Raw genomic sequence first — 20,368 nt, forward strand, 5'->3', positions numbered from 1 at the left:
TGCTACTCCTTGGGTGCAAGTAGTTTATTTGGGAAACAACCTTGGGAAGGATAATGAGGAAGTGGGACGTGAGACAGGGAAGGGAGAACTGCAGGCGTGTCAATGAGCTGGTTACCTCTGTGGGCAAATGGGGCTCAACCTCACGGAGGACCTCTGGGAGATGATGTAGAGGACACTTCAGAACTGTCCCGGAAAGGGGTCAGGAAGCCGGGACATTCATCCACAATGTCCATCTCTCAATGGTTGACGGTACCGCCTGGGGCCGTCAACTCCCAGGCACGTCCCTTGTTGACCTGCTGGGAACATGCCGAACACATGGGCCCTGGGCGGTGATGCAGCTGCCAGAGGCATGTACAGATCTGTCCACCGTGCTGCAGGTGGTCCTCCAGGGTGGGCTGGCGAGGATGACCATGGGCACCAATGCTGGCCTGGCCTGGAAACTCAAGAAAGGGAGCAGAGAAGAAGGTCAAAGCCAACATTTACAAAGTGCAGGGCGCTGACATCCATTAGCACATTTAATCTTCTTTTTATAATTCCCATTTTACAGATGAGGGAATGTGACTTGTTTCTGGTAATGTGGCAGTTAAGTGGCAGAATTTCAGCTCAGATTTAGTCTATGAAGACAATGTCTCTCTCTCTCTCTCCGTCTCACTCATACATTTTTTTCCCAAATGATGTTTAGAGAGTCACCAAGACGGAAGTCCAGAGAAGCCTCCTGGGGTCCTCAAAATTTACTCTTCTATTTTTTAACTATTTATTTATTTACTTATTTCTGTCAACACCTATGTGTGTGTGTGTTAGTCACTTAGTCGTGTCCGACTCTTTGCGACCCCATGGACTGTAGTCCACCAGGCTCCTCTGTCCTCAGCATTCTCCAGGCAAGCATACTGGAGTGGGTTGCCATTTCCTTCTCCAAGGGATCTTACCAACCCAGGGATTGAACCTGGGTTTCCTGCATTGTGGGCAGATGTTTTACCATCTAAGCCACCAGGGAAGCCCTATTTATTTACTTATTTATTTGGCTGCACCAGGTCTTAGTTGCAGCATGCGAACTCTTACTTGTGGCAGGTGGCATCTAGTTCCCTGACCAGGGATCGATCCCAGGCCCCCTGAATTGGGAGCCTAGAGTCTTAACTACTGGACCACCAGGGAAGTCCCCGTATCCTCATATTTTAAAGATGCTTTATGAAATATAGTTTTGTTTGCACTTTTCATACATTCAACACATTTATTAAGCAACTACTATATGGTGAGAACAAGAGACAAAATCCTGGCCCCTTAGAGTTTATATTACAGGAGGGAAGAGAGACATTAAACCACTAAATACACAGATGAGAAGCAACAGAAATATGGATCCCAGAGTGGGGAAGTGAGACAAGGAAGGGAAGGCTGACAGTAAAGGGAAATTACTTGAAATTACAGCTGTGATGCAGGCTGTCAACCTCAGCCCATTGATACCTTGGGCAGAGTTGCTCCATTGTCGGGGATTGTCCTGTGCACTGTAGGATGTTTCATCTTGTAGAACTTGACCCTAAATAGGGTAAATCTTACAGTAGATAATGTCTTAATTTAAAAAAAAAAAAAGTAAAAAGAAAATTATTTCAGAAGACTCTACAATAGGACTATCGGGACTTCCCTGGCAGTCCAGTGGTTAAGGCTCCATGCTTCCAATGCAGGGGTGAGAGTTCGCTCCCTGGTCAGGGAGTTAGGATCGCACATGTTGTGGGTGTGGCCAAAAAAAGCACACAGGACTCTCAATTGGATGTTTGGGGGGAAGTCAAGCTTGGTGAGAACTCTGAAGCAAATCTTGACCCCAGTGGGGGACTGTGTGAGAGGGAGTAAGAGGCCAGGATCATTGGGACCAATCTACATGTAAGAAACTGGGAGATCTTTATGGAAATGCAGATGTTTGGTATTAGACGTGGGGAATGACTGTTTTCCACATGTTAAAAAAATTTTTTACAAAGCTCATTGCAGCATTATGAACAATAGCCAGGACATGGAAGCAACCTAGATATCTGTTGACAGAGGAATGGATGGAGAAGTTGTAGCATATAAACACAATGGAATATCACGCAGCCACAAAAAGGAATGGACGTGCGTCAGTTCCAGTGAGGTGGACGAACCAGGAGCCTGTTATACAGAGTGAAGTTAGTCAGAAAGAGAAAAACAAATACTGTGTTGAATCTAGAAAAATGGTACTGATGAACCTATTTGCAGGGCAGGAATAGAGACACAGACATACAGAACAGACTTTGGACACAGCAGCAGAAGGACAGGGCGGGACAAATTGAGGGAGCAGCATTGAAATACACACATTACCGTGTGTAACATAGGTAGCTAACGGGAAATTGCCGTATCGTGCAGGGAGCTCAGCCTGGGGCTCTGTGACAAGCCAGAGGGGTGGGATGGGGTGGGAGGTGGGAGGGGGCTTCAAGAGGGAGTGGACATGTGTATACTTGTGGCCGATTTCATGTTGATGTATGGCTAAAACCAACACAACACTGTAAAGCAATTATCCTTCAATTAAAAATAAATTTTAAAAAAGATTGTTCCAAACAGGTCAATGCAAAAGCAGCCTGGGGGAACACGACTGGATTCCATGCCATTCTGTGTGAACTTAGCTGATGGATTGACTGACCTTGCTGCAAGATGAGGAAACTTCACTGAGTAGAAAAGAATCTTCTTTGCACAAACTTTTGTCTGTATTCAGATTATAGATGCATTCAGACTCCATTTCAGAGACCTTGCAGAGCTTCTTTAAAGGTCATTAAGACTTAGTCTCAAAAGCAGAAGATTGACAGAGTGGTTAAGATTTAAGCAACCTTCAAAATTACATCTGGTCCACCAAACCCCAAAGTGAATTGGGATTTTGTCTTTTCAAATGAGACACTTCAGTGCCAATAACAATAAAAGCCAATGAGTCAATGGCTCATGCAATTTCAAAACTGTGGTTTTCATCTTATGGCTGGTGGGGACTTCCACAGAAGTCACAATGTTAACTTAATACAGGAACAAACAATGAAAAAAAAAAAAAAGATGGCAATATGACAAAGGCTTAACCCAACGTCTGTATGCTTACCCAAGTCCAAATAAATCCTATACCAGTGGTTTTATAAATATAACCATAAATGGCGGGCCAGCTTTGGCTCTGCCATTTAATACTCTGGGGCCTGCAGAAGTCCCTCTGTCCCTCTGAGGACCAGCTTCCTCGTCTCTAAAATGCAGATGGCAACAGGACCTGCCTCATGGGCTGTTGTGGGAGTTAAATAAGATCCTGAGTGTTAAATGACTGATGAGGCAATGTACTGGTTTCTGACGGCTGCTGTAACAAATGATCACAAGCCTCGTGGCTTAGAGCAACCCAGTTACTATCTTATAGTTCTGAGGTCAGAAGTCCGAAACAATGGGTCTACTGGAGCTAAAGCCAGGTGCTGGCAGAGCTGAGTTCCTTCTACAGACTCCAGGGGAGAATCTGTTTCCTTGCCTTTTCCAGCTTCTAGACGGCTGCTGAACTCCTTGGCTTGCAGCACATCTTTCATCTTCAAAGCAAACAACTTTGCATATTCTGCTTACTCTCTTAGACCCTGATTCCTTACCCACATCATCTTCTCTGACTTCGACCCACCTGCCTCCCTTTTATAAAGACCCTTGTGGTTACACTAAGCCCAGTGAGATAATCCAGGATAATCTCCCCATCTCAAAATCCTTAACCTAAATCATTCCTGCAGAGTCCCTTTTGCCACATAAAGTAACACATTTACAGGTTCAGGGGATTAGGGCATAGACATCTTTGGGTGTGTGTGTGTGTGCTCAGTTATGTGTGTGCTCAGCTGACTCTTTACAACCCCATGGACTGTAGCCCACCAGGCTCCTTTGTCCACAGAATTTTCCAGACAAGAATACTGGAGTGGGTTGCCATTTCCTTCTCCAGGGGATCCTCCCAACCCAGGGATCAAACTCACGACTCCTGCATCTCCAGCATTGGAAGGCGGATTCTTTACCACTGTGCCACCTGGAAAGCCCCTAGACATCTTTAAGGGGACCGTTATTCTGTCTACTATAAGTGGCTGTTAATGGCATTATTAGTATAGCTTGTTCGCTGCAAAAACTCTGTGGCAATGTAGAATGTTGATGATGACACACTGGTAAAGGGGAAAAAGTATGCTCTCACACTGCCCTATGAAAACCTTCCATAGGAAAGAAGACTGGGAGAATACACACTAAAATGCTAATAGTGGTTGTAATTGAAGTTAAATCAGCATAACCAGGGGTGGTGTTTCTTTTCTCCATTTTTGGTAACACTTTTATATGACTTTTATAATAAAATATTTTAATGAAAATATTAGTAAATATTAAAATTGAAAACCTTAATTACATATATATTATTTTTATATATATTGTTCTCACTATCAATTGATGCATGACAAACCACCTCCAAATTCAGAGGCTTAAAAACAATGGTTTATTATTCTCACTCACAGTCCTGTGGGCTGACTGGACTCGGCTGAGTGGTTCTCACTTGGATTCTCTCAGGCCGTTGCAAGCAGATGGCTACAGGGGTTGATGCGTCTTGCCTTGGGCTGGACCCCTAAGGTGGCACCTCAGCGCCCTCCCACTGGAGCAGCCCTGACTTCTTCCACGGTTGCTCAGGGCACCATGAGGCAGGAAGCCCAGAACTGGCCCAGGGTCACTTTCACCATGTTCTACTGGTCAAAACAGACACAAAGTCTAGGCCAGTTCAGATTCAAGGGAGTGGAAGGTTAGACCCCATACCCAAAGGGAAAGAATGAACGACAGCCATCTCTGAAGTCCAGTTAACATGTACGCTTTCTCTCCCCACTCCTCCCCAACATCATCCCAGGATGTTGCCTGCTTCCCCCCCTTCCCTATTTCATTCTGGGATGTCTTCCTCTCCTTCTTTGAGGGGAGTGTCACTGCCCTCTTCTTTGGGGGAAGATTACAGTTTCATGGGTTCTCAGTTAAGACATGAAACTTGTCCCCTCCAGCAGTATCAAGAGCTTAAGCTTCTTAGAGAAGTTGAGGTGGGCTTTTTTTTTGCTTTGTTCTGCTAGTTTAACATCCCTTCCCACTTCCTGCACCAGGATCTTCCTGTGGGGAAACTACTGGTCAACCACGGTGCTTTACAGTCTATAAGCTTATGAGTGGGCAAGTGCTCCAGGCCAAGCCAAACAAACCCTCCCTGAAATTTGAATCCCTAACACAGTGTCCCTAACAGAGTGACAAAGTCTGGAAAAAAAAGTTTGCAGTGGACACTGTAGGTGACTCCCCACCAATTATTACACCCCAGTGCAGAGAGGTCCTGATTAGTCTAAGCCAGGGATTTCTAATCTCTGCAGTGTTGACGTTTCAGAACAGGTAATTTTCTGTAGTGTGTGAACTGGGGAGGCACCATCTTGGCACTGTAGCGTATTTAACTGCATCTCTGATTTCTACAGGCTTCCCTGTTGGCTCAGCGGTAAAAATTCACCTACCAATATAGGAGACATGGGTTTGATCCCTGGGTCAGGAAGATCTCCTGGAGAAGGAAACAGCAATCCACTCCAGTATCCTTACCTGGGAAACCCCACAGACAGAGGAGCCTGGCAGGTTGCAGTCTGACGGGCTGCAAAAGGGTGGGACACAACTTAGTGACTAAACTTCTGATTTCTACCCATGAGATGCCACTAATACTTCCAAATGTCTCCCAATGTTGCCAAAACACGTCCTCCAAATATGCCTCTTGCCGATGACTGGTTCAGGGGTGAACAGGCCCAAGCCACCTTAGCCCACAAGATAGATGTCCTGAGGACTTCTGGCAGCAACACTTCCTTACTCTTAAGAGAGAGTCCAAGAAAGCCACTCTCTCCTTTTCCCCACTGGATGCTAACAATTTTTTAGCCCGATTACTACTGGCCACGGCTTTGCAGCCACAGAGGGAACCAGCTATCAGCTGAAGCCAGCGTGTAGATGGTAAAGGGGAGAGAGAGAGCCTGGGTCTCAGTTACATTCTTGAACCCCCAAGTCAAGTGACTTGAGAGCTGTCCTGCTTCCCAGCTCCCCTAGTGCTTAAGCCAGTGTGAGGCCCTGCTCTCTGCTGCTTGCGGCCAAAGCACCCTAAGGGACACATGATCAGAGCTGAAGAGGGCTTGCCCGCTTGTGTAACCAAGCCCCCCACCCCCCACCCCGCCCAGGCCATCCTGTTCTCAAGCCTTTTCGAACTTGCTTCTGGCATTTTCTCCATTTCTATAAAGTGCCTACCTCCTTCTCACCAGTTCCTTTACCATGCCTGCTGGCCTGAACCAATTTCATCATTCGGCAGTAGGAGAATTCTATAACTCCAGTTGACTAATTTCAGCTCCATAAAAACCGACATTCCCAGCCACCGTACCATGACCATGGGGCTACCTGAGAACCTGTTTGCTGAGGATGACTGACTCACCTGGTATTTCAGAAAGTGCTGCTTAGGAGACCCGCGAGAAGCATGGAGCCTCATGCGAACAGATTGAGAAAATCAAGACAGGAAACATTCCTGTAAGTCCTAAGGGCAGGACCACCTGGCTGCCGGGGTGGGGGAGCCGGGTCAGGCCAAGGGGCAACCAGGCGGGACCACCCCAGGGCATCCTGAGGACTGCTAGATCCAGCAGGAGATGAGAAGGAGGTGAAAGGGCAGAGAGAAGAGACGAACAGGATTCCCTGGTCGGGGAGGCCCCAGCTCCACCACCAACCCCCTCTGTGACCCCAAAGGAGTCGCTTTGTCCTCTGAGCCTCAGTTGCCTCATCCCTTAAACAAGCATGAGCCATCCTAACTTCTCAGGCTTGACGTGTGCTCTACCTGAGACACACACCTAACCGGTCTAGGGATGTGTCTCAACTAGTTGAGGTGTTACTATGAAATCGTTTTTATAATAATTACTACCAAATATCGTGTGTTGAAACCTCCGTTTTCCCTCTGGGTCATAATAAAACTCTAGAGTAAAGGTAGGATTCGTGGCAGAGACCGGAGTGGAGGCAGCAGCAGGCTTCCACGGAGCGCCCCCCACAGGCCAGGCCCTGCTCTCCACACCTTGTGTGTTCATCTTGTCCATGGAGTTCTCCAGGCAGGAATACTGGGGCGGGTGGCCATTCCCTTCTCCAGGGGATCTTCCTGATCCAGGGATGGAACCCCGGTCTCCTGCATTGCAGGCAGATTTTTTTTTTAACCGTCTGAGCCACCAGGGAAGCCCCTGCACATTAATTCAGTGAGTCCTCACAAGGACCTTGGGAAGTAGGAACTTGTATTAGCCCCATGTTACAGAAATAGAGAAACAAGAAGTTTGGTCACTTGCCCCAAGACATGTGGTGTCCTCAACCCACCTCTCTCCAATTCTATAATTTTGGGGACTCTTTTAGTTACTGAAACTATCTCCTTTCAGCTCTTAAAACTCAAAACTCCTCAAATTAAAATGTTGGTCTCAACCAGGGAGCCACAGCTAGACCCAGCATGGATAATTCTCATGGCCATTATGTTGACGAAAAGAAGGCAAGGCAGGCATGAAAGAGCACACTCTGAGGGATTCCACTGATGCAAAGTTCAAAAACAGGCAAAACCAAGTGTTAGGTGTCAGGATGGTGGTCATCCTTGAGGAAGGGATGTGACTGGAAGGGGTACCAGGTGGCTCTTGAGGGGCTGGTTGGGCTCTGTGTCTTGATCTGGATGCTGGCTACATGAGCGTGTTCAGCTGGGAGAAATTCTTTAAACTGTGTACTTAAGACTGTGTACTTTAAACTGTGTACTTATTCTGTATATATGTTATATTTCTGTAAAAATTTGTTCCAAAAAAAACCTTCAATCTAGAATTTGATTTTTTTAAAAAATTAGCATAGGGCCTTCCTTTGCGGTGCAGTAGTTAGGACTCTGGGCTCCCAGCACTGAGGGCCCAGGTTCAATCCCCAGTCAGGGAACAAATATCCCACAGGTCACCTGGTGCAGTCAATAGAAGAAAGCAAAATCAGAATTTGATGCAAAGTTCCTCTACACCTTCCTCACTTCCATCACCCAGTTCAAGTGAGACCTCTGGCTCTCAGGGCCTTGGAAACGGAGGGGAGGGGAAGTAGGAGAGGAAGGAGGGTGCTTTCCCACTGAAATGGTTTCCCAGGGAGCCCAGGAGAGAAGTGACTGCCCCCCCCTGCTAGGTGAGCTCTGAATTTAGACCGAGTAACGCAGAGGGCCCCCTCATCATTTTACTGTATATATATATGAAGTAGTGGTGGCTAAGCATGTGTAATGGGGGGGCCTAGATGAAACCCAGTATACATGTCTCGAGGACTAGCAGCGGCGGTGCTCTGCTCTTTTGAAGATGCCAGGAGTCTGTGGATCACACCTGGTTGAAGATGATGCTTCTATTCACGGCCTTTTAGTTAGAAGGAAAAGCCCAAGTCTACTGTCTTGGGCAGAGTTCCTCCAGAAGCCGATGCGGAGGCAAAGCTCTGAATGCAAGTGAGTGACCTGAGAGGAGATCTTAGGGAGGACCGGTCCAGGGTTAAGGGAACGAGAAGGACACCCAGGAGCTGGCCACCACTGTGGGCAAGGAGGACTCCACCCCCGTGGGGACTCCCGAGAGCCCAGGAGCAACCAGCCCCGGAGAGGCCCCCCTCTGAGGAGCAGGGAGCCGGGCTGCTTGTGCACCAGCTTCCCCTTGTCCTTGGCGAGGGCTGCTCCCAAAGGTGTGCGCTCCTTGGCGCTGGTGACCAGACCCCGAGGGGCGCTGAGCCCACTGCAGTGACTGCAGGAAGCTTGCGAGTGTGATGGTGGGCATGCGTGAGGGGAGGCGCAGGCCAGGAGCCTGACCCGGGGACACCTGTCCCGGGTTTCTCGTCCTGTGGGGAAACGCAGCGCTGACCTGCCTCAGCTGGAGTGTGACTTAGGGCCGAAGCCTTCCCGATGCAGGAAGAGCAAGGGAAGCTGGAGAGCAGGCTGAGGGAACCATTGCGAGCGAGAAGAGACAAGTGGTGACCCGAGTTCGAGGAAAAGGTACTCAGACTTCTCAGAAAGTGTTGCGGAGGCCAGGGCACTGAATTTCCTGCTGCCTTACAAGACGGGGAATTAGATCAAGCTGAGTTGTTTATTAAGGAGGGCGGGGGACGACCCGGTCTGGAGGGTGAAGAACTTGGAAGCATTTAAATTTGAGGAGAGAAAGATACTTGGAGAGAGAGAGAGAGAGTCAAGAGGGGCTGAGGGAAAGAGGGAGATGGAGACAGAGGGGAAGAAACAGGGACAAACCATAGAAATGTGGAAATGCACATACCAAAACGTTAAGCCACCATCACAAGTGGTCAGACTAAAACACTGAGTTTCCTCTCTTTCATATGTGCTTTCCAAGATTTCTTCACTAAACATGTATTACTTTTGTAATTAGAAGAAGAACTGAGGGGGGAAAAAAGGTCTAGAATTGACAAGTCTTGGTGGAGAGCACGCCCACCTCGAATCATTTCTGTCTCTAGTTCTTCCATGTTTCTTAAAATGATTTAAATACAATACAAATACAGTTTCCTTTCTTCTCTCTCTCATTCCTTCCTTTTTTTTTTTTTCTGAGATGCTCTGGGTCAGAGTCAGCTCAGAGCTGAACCAGAGCTGACTGAACCAGAGCTAAGGCTGACAGTGGGTGGATTAAAGGTAATTTAAAGAGAGAAGGATTAGAAGCTACTTTGGAACCGAGAACCGAATTAACTTCTTCCTGTCTCTACCTCTGCAAGAACTGTCTTGTCCCAGAGTAGTGTAGGAGGGCAGTGGGGAGGGAAATTGGCTCTGTTGAGGGAGGTGATAAAATTGGGTTTAGATGATTCATTCTTTCATATAGTCATTCAACAAGCATTCAGGGAGCACCTCCTTTGCCCAGCCCTGAGCTACCCAAAGGTATACCAAGATGAATGCTCCTCAGCCCAGGCCTGAGACAAGCTCCGAGGCAGCAGAGAGAGACACACATCCGGACCGATAAGGCCAATACGAGAGGACTGATCTGCGCCAAAAGAGAGGGTTGCACAAAGGTTGAAGTTCTGCTTTCACCCCACCCCACCCAGATACAGATCTTGGTTTGAAATGAAGAAGTAAGACGTGATGAGGGAGATTCTTACTTAGAAGAAAAGTGGTGACAAGTCGATGCAGGTGGTTTCCAGAAGGGCTTGACTTCCAAAGCAATGAGGGCTTTGCAGAAGGAATAAGGTTACACTTGAGACCCAGGGCTGGAGGAAGGTTGAAACAGAAGACAAAGACAGTGTATCAGTTAGCGTGCTTCCGGCTGCAAGTAACAAAAAAGCAGCTTCAACAATAAAACAAAAAAGCTTGTCATTACAAAGACGTCAGAGCCAGGTGGATCCAGGAACAGCTCCGTAACTCAGTGATTTTGTCAAGGACGCAGGGCTCTCTCTCTCTCTCTGTGCTCCTCCAGCCTTAGCCTGTTGAGGAAGAAGCATAATTCCTTCCACGTGTCTCTTACAAGAGGGAGAAACCTTTCCCAGGAGCTCCTGGGCGGACTTTGCCTGACATCAAAGTAGCTGCGTTTGAGTTATACATCCATGCTCTAACTGCCAAGATGGCTTGGAAAAAGAACAGCTCACTTTTTTTGCCTCTGTTATATTGGGTAGGCTCAGTCAGCCAAGAAGAAGGGTGGGGGAAGGAATGATGGAGGGATAGGCAACCAAAAAGGATCTGCCTCAGAAGGGAATTAACATTCTCTGGGCATGGTTTCTCACCCCAGCTGTCCCCGAAATTTCCAGCTTCCCCTTTAATATCTAACTAACAATCAGACCCCATGACTCGAAGAAGACTAAACTTTATCAGGTTCTTTCTGCGGATATTACTCAGAATCTCTGGGGGATGTTCACATGTCCCATGGACCACCCCTGTGGTTGCTTGGCAACCACAGTGCGCTGTCTCTCCCAGGACTTCTACAGCCCTTGTCTCCCTTCTCTTAACTGCCTGCAGCAGGGTGCCACTCCTGTCCCCAACACCATCTGAATCTGGAGGCACTACCCAGCCCTCTTCCTTATCAGCCCCCTAAAGCATGGCTGAGTTAACCAGAAACAGATTCAATTACCGTAAGTGAGACTTCCACGAACAGTGGCTTAAACAAAGCAGAAGTTTATTTTTAACAGTAAGAATGTCTGTAAGCAACCACGATGACTAGACCTGTATGTATCAGCTGAATATCAGCCTCCTTTATGTCTCTCTCATAGAACAATCTATGCATGACCGGTCTAGGGTGATGGGCCAGGCACTTCTATCTTTTTCTCCTCCACCCCTGTATCTTGCCCTTGTCTGCACAGTTCAAGTTGGAACTCACTGCATCCTACATTCCAGGCAGAGGGATGGAGTAAAAAGCGAAAGAAAGAACTTACCTGTCCCCCTGCCCAGTACTACTTAGGCCTTTGAGGGCACGATTTAGAAGTGGACCATATCACTAACACTCACATCCTATTGGCCAGCATGTAGTCACACGGCAGAGCTACCTGCAAGGGAACATGGGAAATGTAGTCTTTAGTTGGGCAGCCATTGCCAAGGTACAATCCTGTTTCTATGAAAGAAGAAAATTGATGTTGGGAACGATTAGTATCTAACCCCCAACTTAAGATGAGCTTGTAGCAGTGAACAACACTTTAGTGAAGCCTTGAGTGTAACAGGTGGGGATTATCTGCAGAATAGGAAAACATAAAATGAAATTGTGAGCACATAGTTTCTAGAGGCCATGTACCTGCATCCTACTTTCGCTCATGCTGGTCTCCTTCCTCCTTCCTCTCCAGCCTGTGACCGTGTTGTGGGAGCCAGTCTACCTGCCATGGAGGGGGCCTTCCTGCCTCTCCCTCTAGACTTTGGACCCTTACTCTCCCTTGCCTACCCCAGATGTGGGCAGTGGCAAGATCCTGGCCCTTCGAAGGAAACCTCCACCCACCATTCCCCATGGCTCAGGTGAGGATAGCAAAAGAGTTGTGAACCCATTTCCCCAAGTCTGGGTCTCTCTGCTCAGTCACTCCAAGTGTGGGACCTCCCCACAGGTCTCCCTCCAGCACAAGGAGAGAAAGTTCAGGCCAGCCCCTCCCTCTCTGCAGCCAGTTCTCAAATGGAAGACTATTTCCATCTTCAAACACAAAAACTGCTGAAGCAAACACTTAATAAAAAGACCTCAGCCTGGGGCCCTGCGCGGCTGCACAGGTCACAGGGTGTGTGTTCAGCCACTCAGTCGTGTCTGACTCTTTGCAACCCCATGGGCTGGAGTCCACCAGGCTCCTCTGAAAAGGGGTTTCCCAGGCAAGAATACCGGAGTGGGTTGCCATTTCCTCCTCCAGGGGATCTTCCTGACCCAGGGGTTGAACCTGCATCTCTTGTGTCTCCTGCATTGGCAGGCAGGTTCTTTGCCCCTGAGCCACCAGATTAGAGACACACCCACAAAGCCAGCCCTTCTCACCTCCAGCAGCATGCCAAAAATTAGAGATGTAAAATAGGAGGTGGCAACATATACCATGAAAACATCTGGAGGCAGGTGGTAGCTTTTTTCACTCAGCAACCTACACAATCGCAATAATAACAGCCATATTTATGGAGTCCTGGCCCTGAACTAGAGACAAGGCTCAGACACCAACTCATTCAACCGTCACATCCCTGTCTTAACGTAAAAGACGGAAAACTGACAGAGAGGGTAAGTAACCTGTCCAAGGGCACATAAGCCCAAGTCAGCCAGATTACAGAATCTCCACCCAGAACCACTGTAGTAGGGTGGCCTCTGGAAACCTTCTTTTGCTGAAAGCATGGGGCCAGGTCTAGTTTCCATCCTTGAGTCAAACTTCCCTGCTCGAAGGTTCTCTGCTTCAATCACCACCCCCCACCCTCCTTTCTCAGAAGACACGTGATTCCCCTAGTTCCCCTGGGTGCCTACCCCTCCAGTCCCTGGGAACTCACCCTTGCAAGAGAGGCAGCTCCAGATTAGATTTATGTATTTATTTTTGTTTTTATTTTTAACGGCTTGGAGTCAAGTCTGAAATATTTTGTGGGGGTGGGGGGAGGGGTGATGGGAGAGTCTTCACAAGAATGGTTAAGGTCCTGGGAGGAGGTGAGGGAGGAGCTTCTAGGCTGCTAACCTTCCTGTGAGTTCTGAAACAGTGCAGAACTCAAATGTAGTCCTAGAATTTCAGAATTAGAAACAGCATCTAGAGCTGAGCTGGGTTCAAATCCTGGCATCACCATTTCTTAGCCGTGTGACTACAAGCAAGCTGTGAAACTTTCTGTGCTTCAGTTCAAATGTGGGATAATAATAGTAGTAGCTTCACCATGCTGTTGTGATAATTATTATCACTATTATCATGTGTCCATGGTTTATTATTAAGACATCCCTGATGGCTCAGATGGTAAAGAATCTTCCTGTAATGCAGGAGACCTGGGGTGGAGCCCTGGGTCAGGAAGATCCCCTGGAGAAGGGAATGGTTACCCACTCCATTATTCTTGACTGAAGAATCCCATGGACAGAGGAGCCTGGTGGGCTACAGCCCATGGGGTCAGACATGACTTAGCATGTACACATGGCTATTATTTGTTAAGAGCTCATGGGAGTTCTTGGAGAGACAGTGGCTGAGAGCACAGATGCTAAGATCAGATTGCCTCTTATCTAAATCCTACTTCCATACTTATAGCTGTGTGACCTTGGTTAAGAAATTGACCTTTCTGGGCCTCAGCTTACTTCTTTGCCAATATTTCCCTTAGACAAAGCGACTAGCTTAGAGATGGCATGTGAGACTCAAGTGGACCAATGAGATTCAAGGCCAAGACTGGTGCCGGGGACCACAGGGGAAGAAACGCACTATTTCTGCCAGGGTTGCCTAGTTGGCAAGGAGTGAGGCTGGAGCTGCCGGGGCCTTCCTGGGTACCTGTCGAGGAGGGTGAAGCTACACAGACGGAAGCACTGAGACAGCAGGGGTGGGAGACAGCCGCAGTGACAAAGTCTGAGCCCCCGGCCACGGCTGTGCCTGGAGCGAGCCACCTTTGGACTTCTCAGTTTCGGGAGCCAGTGAATTCCCCACTTTGTGAAAGCTACTTTCAGTTGAGCATCTCTCGCTGGAAAGCATCCAGGCTGACACTAGAAGGTTGAGCAACTTGCCCAAAGCCTGAAAGGTAGCAACCAGCAGACCTAGGGTTTAGAAGCTTCTAACCCACTGCATTCAGACCAACATTCTATATTGGGCTATTCACTGATTTCACCTCTTTTTACCCATTTTCTCATCACAAAATGGAATAACACCAGACTTTTGGGACTGTTGGAAAACATAAAATGCAAGATCAGAACTTCCCCGGCCGTCAGTGGTTAAGACACCACACTTCCTCTGCAGGGGTGCAGGTTCAATCCCTGGTCAGGGAACTAAGATGCTACGTGCCACACAGCCAAAAAAACTCTATTTTTTTTTTTTTTTTTTTAAGAAAAAGCCAAAATAAACTATTTTTTAAAAATAAAATAAAATGCAACATCACACCTAGCATGTCTGTAGCTCTAGCATGTCTTCAGCCTAGCATGGCTGAAGCTCTCTCTATGCATCCAGTTTCCGTGCTGCGGGCCTGGGTTTCGTCCCAAGTCAGTTATCCCATCTCAGGGATGCATGTGGCTGTCACCGAATCAGCCAACCGGCCCAGGTGCCCAAACCTCTTCAGGACAGCAGCTGTGAATCTCGGAGGGAAGGGCCATGTCCCTTCTCGGCTGTGTGTCCTCACTGGCAGACAGAAGGAGCTGGGGGGCCCTGAGGACCCTAGAGGTCCGAGTCGATGAGGTAGAAAAAAGCCCTGTTATCTTGATTTCTAGAACCTTCTTGTGGGCCTTGTGGGTCTTGTGGGCCCATCTGGGAACAACCTGTAAGTCAAGGAAGACAGCACTGAAGCAGATCGACTTTTGTCTTTTTTCTTCATGGAGAGGTAGACGGGAACACGTAGAAAAATGTATGACGTGACACCACGTGGTAACAGTAGGGAGAAAATATGTCCTCAAAGGCTAGTGCTAAAAAGAAACAGGGATTCAGAGCACTGTTTACTCGGGGGCATCAGAAGGGGCCTCTCTGAGGAAGCGACATAGCATCGGAGACTAGTTTGACCTCTCCCTGAATCCCAAGCTCCTAACACTGGTCTATCTCCCAGAAAAAAAGACCAGGATGGATTTTTACCAGGAAACTTGCTGACACTGCTAAGTCAGGAGTCAATGATGTGTCTGAGGCTTGGTAAACAGCCATCCTTCTCTACTGACAACTCTTTAGGACATTTTTAAAAGTTTAATGGGTCATTGATTTCCTCCATTAGCTAAATCTGTGAAGGAAAGACCCGGGAAATTGCGTGAGACCATCCCTTAGGCAGGCCTGCCAGGAAAAGGTTTTAGCTATCATGACACATGGTCATTTGTTTATTTTCTAACCGGTCATCACTAAAAGATTCCCCAACATCACCATCCCATCTCTAGGGGATAGCAAGGCTTGGCTAGTTCTAGGTCAGGCCTTGGCAGGGAACTGGCAGAGTGTTATGGACAAGAGCCAAGCCTCAGAGAGCCGCAGAAGATTCCAGCACCTGGAGTCTCTCCTCCCAACCCAATATCAGGGGCTTGGGACACGGCCCAAGATGTCGAGGTCCCCACCCTCATGGAATGCTTTAGTGGGGGGGGGGGGCAGGAAAAGGAAACAAGCCAACAAATAAAGAGGGGGATTTTACAGAGAGATGAACTCTGTGATGCAAAAAAAATGAAAAAATACAAGGTCACTATTAGAGAGTGACTGGGGTCTATTTTAGAGAGGGTGTTTATAGACCTGTCTGCAGAGGACATTTTACCTGGAATTTAAAGGGTGAGAAGAACTGCAAGAAGATTCAGGCAGCAGGAAAAGCTGGTGCAAAGGTCCTGAGGTTCAAACTCATTCAGTGAATCAGAGAATTGGACTAGAGTACAAAAAAAGGAGAGAGCTTGGCAAAATGGACCAACGTTAGGACTTATTTGGGTTTCATTCTAATAAGGATGGGTGGGTAACTACTGGAGGATTTTACATATAAGTTTTCATGATCTAAAAGTTAAGAGCATCTTCTGGCTGCTATGTGAAGAATGGATATAATAGTGACTAGCTGAAATCTGAAATGAGAAGTTTCATTCAGGATCAATATTGTGACAAAGTTTTACCCTCGGCCATTGTGGTAGGTTGAGTGGGGGGCCTCAAAAAGATATACCTGAGTCCTATCTCCAAGAACCTAGAATGTACCCTTATTCAGAAAAAGAGTCTTTGCAGATGCAATTAATTCAAGGATCTCAACATGAGACCATCTTGGATCACCTGGCCATGCAAAGTCACCCTGCATTAGAGTAGGTCTTAGACCCAATGACAGATACTCTTCAAAGAGTAAGGCAGAGGGAGACTAGACATCCGGAAGAGGAGACAGAGAAGAAAATTGAGTAAAGACAAGACAGAGACCAGATTTATGCTGCCACAAGCTGAGGAACGATTGAACCCACCAGGAGCTGGAAGAAGCAAAGAAAGATTCTCCCCTAGAGACTTCAGAGGGAGTGTGGTCCTGTCAACACGTTGACTTCAGACGTCTGGCCTCCAGAACTGTTCAAAAATTTTATTTCTGCTGCTTTAAGCCAAGTTTCTGGTAATTTGCTAGGGTCACCCTAGGTAATTAATACACCCACTAAACACACAGACCCTGCACCCCGCCACACTCCTTCACCAGGATTCTGAGCACAGCGCTGGCTCCACTCGAAAGCCGCTCCCGTCACTGGATGGCACTCCCTGAAGGCAGGAGGGCCACTTGGGCTCCATATGGGCATTTGATTTATTTACTTACTTAGCTCAGCCCATGTGAGAGGAATGAACCAGCCTTGTTCTCTGTTCCCTTCAAGGAGCTCTTCTGTGAGTTCCAGACAAACTAGCACTTAAAGAAACAAGGGCAGGAAGAGTTCACGGACCTGGAGAGTCAAATAGCTAAGACTTAGATTAGACAACTGCCAAGTGTGGGGTTCCCAAACTTTTCACTTGAAGGGACATCTTTTGTTAATTTCCCCCTCCATGAAATAGTTTCTAAAGACATTGCCTGCCAAACCAATTGCATTTACTCAATAATAATTTACCTCCCATTTGCTATTATTTGATGGAATATAAATAATAATGGGGGCTCATATTTATTGATCCACCCACTAGACTAAAAGAGGTGTGCTGTGTGCGCTGAGTTGCTTCAGTTGTGTCTGACTTTTCGCGACCCCATGGACCACACCCTGCCAGGCTCCTGTGTCCATGGGATTTTCCTGGCAAGAACACTGGAGTGGGTTGCCACGCCCTCCTCCAGGGGATCCTCCCCACCCAGGGATCGAACGCCACTCTCCTGTGTCTCCTGCACTGCAGGCAGATTCTTTACCGCTAAGCCACCAGGGAAGACCCCAAAACACTATACATATTCTTTCAATCTTCACACCATCCTATGAGGTGGGTACTTTTATTATCTTCACTTTACAAAGGAGGGAACAGAGGCAGAGAGCGGTTAGGTAATTTGCCCAAGGTTGCACAGTTAGTATTATATTTAATAGAACTGCAATTTGGACTTAGGCAGCCTGGCTCCAAAGGGTGTTCTCCCCTGGAGACTGGGTTAGAATCCTGGTTTCCATACCCATATGCAAAGGTACCTTGGCCAAGTGATTTTGCCTCCCACAGCCTCAGTTTCCTCATCTACAAAATGAGAATAATAAAAGTGCCTATATTGTAGGGTGGTTGTAGAGATTAAAGGAGAAAATGTACTTGAAATGCCAGGCACAGTGCCCACCTAAGCACTCAAGGAATGAGCTGGAATTCAACACAACTCTTGGGGAGGCTTGAGATGGGAACAGTGAAGAGAGATGATTCCTTCCTGTAGGGTCTCTGACCCCACGAAGTTCACAAAATCTAAATAAGGTGCCAGAGCCAAAGGTAGATGGCTTATAGTAGAACCTGCGGGAAAGCAACTTGACCAGCCCTTTTCACGTGCGCTTCAAGGACCACAGGTACAGAATTAGCTGGGTTGCCGGGTGGAAAATACACATTCCTGTATCCGAATCTTTTGGAGGTCGGCCTGGAAACCTGCCATTATTCAACACTATTGCACCATGGAATGTGTGCTACACTGAGTCCAGTCTGAGCAGGACTTCCTTGCTATTTTGGGAAATATTGAAAATCATTTCAAGATCCCAATCCATTCATTTCCGCAGCGCCCAGGAGACTCCAAAACGGAAAGTACATTCAGAGAATAGCGGGGCCTTTCCCAACAGTCTGGTAAATCATGAAGCGCTAAGTTTCAAGAAACCAGGGCGGACATCGGGCTAGAGAAGGGAGCCTAGAAGGGGAGCACGTAACGCCCCCTCGCTCCCCGCGCCTCCTCCAGCTTTGAGCCCTGAGACCTAGGCCCTGGCGCTGCAGAAAAGAAGCATAACTGCTTTAAGGTCACTCGAACCCAACGCTCCGCGTCACGGCCTGCGCTCAAGACGCGTGGGCGGGGTGGGGGGAGGCATGCAAACCCACGCGCCGTGGGCGGGGCGCCAGGGGTCGCCTAGGCAACGGGCGCGCGCCACGCCCAAGCCCGGAGTCCGGGAAAGGAGGGGGGAACGCGCGCGGTAAGATGTCTGCCAGGCCCCGCCCCCGGGCCCGCCCCGCGGAAGTGCTCGCCGACACCTACGAGCGCTGATTGGCCCTCCTGGCTGAGGGGCGGAGCTCGCGGCAGCGCGGTGCGTACTTCCGGCTGCCGGGTTGACATGAAGAAGCGGCGGCGGCGGCTGAGGCGGCGGTAGCGGCGGAGCCGAGGCTTGCTGAGGGACTCGGGGCGGCGAGCGCGACGCGGCCTAGAGCGGCAGACGGCGCAGAGGGGCCGAGGGAGAGGTGCGGCAGCCGCCCCGGCCCGTCATGGAGATGGAGAAGGAGTTCGAGCAGATCGACAGAGCTGGGAGCTGGGCGGCCATTTACCAGGTGCGGGAGCGCCCCGGAGCGCTGCAGGCCCTTCCTGAGGCCTCGAGAGCCTTCCCCTCACACACGCCGCCCCGGGCCCGGGTCTCCCTGTGCGTCCCGCCCTCCGCCTCGGCCACCGCTGCTTGAGGACGCCATCGGACGGCGGCCGCGGCCGGTGCCCTGTGTCTTTGTCCCCTGGGCGGGCCTGCGTCTCTCCCGGGACTCGCAGCCCCCCGCTGACCCCCCCCACCTTCCTCAGGTCCTCCAGCCCCGGCTGACCGACCTCGCGAGCCTGGAGGCCGCCGGCCTCCGCTCTCGGCGCGAAGCCTCGCACCCCGACCCCGCCCCCCTGCCCGGCCACTCTTTGTCCCCTGGGGTGGTGGGCAGAACGCCCCCCGCCCCCACTTCCCTTCCTAGACCGGACCACCGCGGACTGTCTTCCTTTGTCTCCCCGGGGGGAGAGGAGGACTCCCGCCCTGCCTCTCTTACATTTCCTCTCCCCCTAGTCGCCGTGCTGCGTCGAGTCCCAAGGATGACAGTCCCTTCCCCTTTCCTGTTCATTCATTTGATGGATCTGCATCGGCGTGCCTCTTACCGTGCTAGGCACTGCGGAGGCGCTGGAAGTACTGTTTGTTGAACGAGACCCGCGAGATCCTATCCAGCCCGGGAGCTTAGAGTCGAACGGGGGCAGTCAAACACGTGAGCAGATCATTTCAAGTGGTGACAGGGGCTACGAAAAAAAACCAAAATATCAGCGGGTCGAGAGTGACTTCAGGGGAGAGGGGCTGTCTCAGAGAAGGGGATCAGGGAAGACCTGTCAGAGGAAGAGGCATTTGCTTCGTGAGCTCAGCCCTGAGAATGTCAGACTCAAGCGCTTTCCAGCCAGGAGGCCTGTAGCACCCACTCCACTGGGGCCAGAAGGTTACCCCGTGTCAGGCAGGCAGCGCGGGGGGGGGGGGGGGCGGGGGGGGGGTTAACGTTTTTAACTCTCTCGAAAACAGTATATTTTTCTCCGGCGAGCATCTGACCCTTCGGTCAGGGTGGAGATGATGTTTTCGCAGTCCTCGTCTCCTTGTGGGCTGTGGTGGTTCATGAATAAAAACTTAGGGAGGTGGGGTTTCTCCCATATGTCTGCATCATCAGCTAGAAAAGATGAAGAGGTCTGCTTTCAGGAGCAGCGAAATCTTGTGAGGAAAATGTGTTGCTCCCGATTAAATGTCATTGCGGGGGTTGTGAGGATTAACCAAAAAAACCACACTGGGTGTTTTAAATAAGCGATGTGCAGAATAGAGAGGTGTTATTACTTGTGTAAAGCGAGAAGGCTGTCTTCGGCTTACAGGCTCAAAAGGCAAATTGTGAGACCCATCAGCTGGTAGTATTAACATCTATTTTGAGCTCCACTTAAAAAGGAAAAAAAGCT

The 20,368-nt window shown here is 49.0% G+C and overlaps 1 protein-coding gene and 1 long non-coding RNA gene across 3 annotated transcripts in view; one reads left to right on the top strand and one right to left on the bottom strand.

Moving 5' to 3' along the window:
* Positions 1-238: 238 nt before the first annotated feature.
* Positions 239-19,664, bottom strand: LOC133045214 (uncharacterized). The gene is made up of 5 exons (XR_009690147.1): positions 19,544-19,664; positions 11,377-11,487; positions 10,332-10,434; positions 10,114-10,221; positions 239-440 (listed from the first exon to the last, which is right to left on the bottom strand). It is a non-coding gene; the product is annotated as an uncharacterized LOC133045214 (long non-coding RNA).
* Positions 18,745-20,368, top strand: part of PTPN1 (protein tyrosine phosphatase non-receptor type 1) — a 62,981-nt gene continuing 61,357 nt past the window's right edge. For both annotated transcript variants that reach the window (XM_061127484.1, XM_061127486.1), the window contains exon 1: positions 18,745-18,969. In XM_061127484.1, the coding sequence (XP_060983467.1) occupies positions 18,907-18,969 (63 nt within the window). In that variant the 5' untranslated portion in view covers positions 18,745-18,906. The remainder of the gene's footprint in view (positions 18,970-20,368) is intronic.

This window comes from Dama dama, chromosome 23 (assembly GCF_033118175.1).
Source record: "Dama dama isolate Ldn47 chromosome 23, ASM3311817v1, whole genome shotgun sequence".
NCBI classification, from domain to species: domain Eukaryota; kingdom Metazoa; phylum Chordata; class Mammalia; order Artiodactyla; family Cervidae; genus Dama; species Dama dama.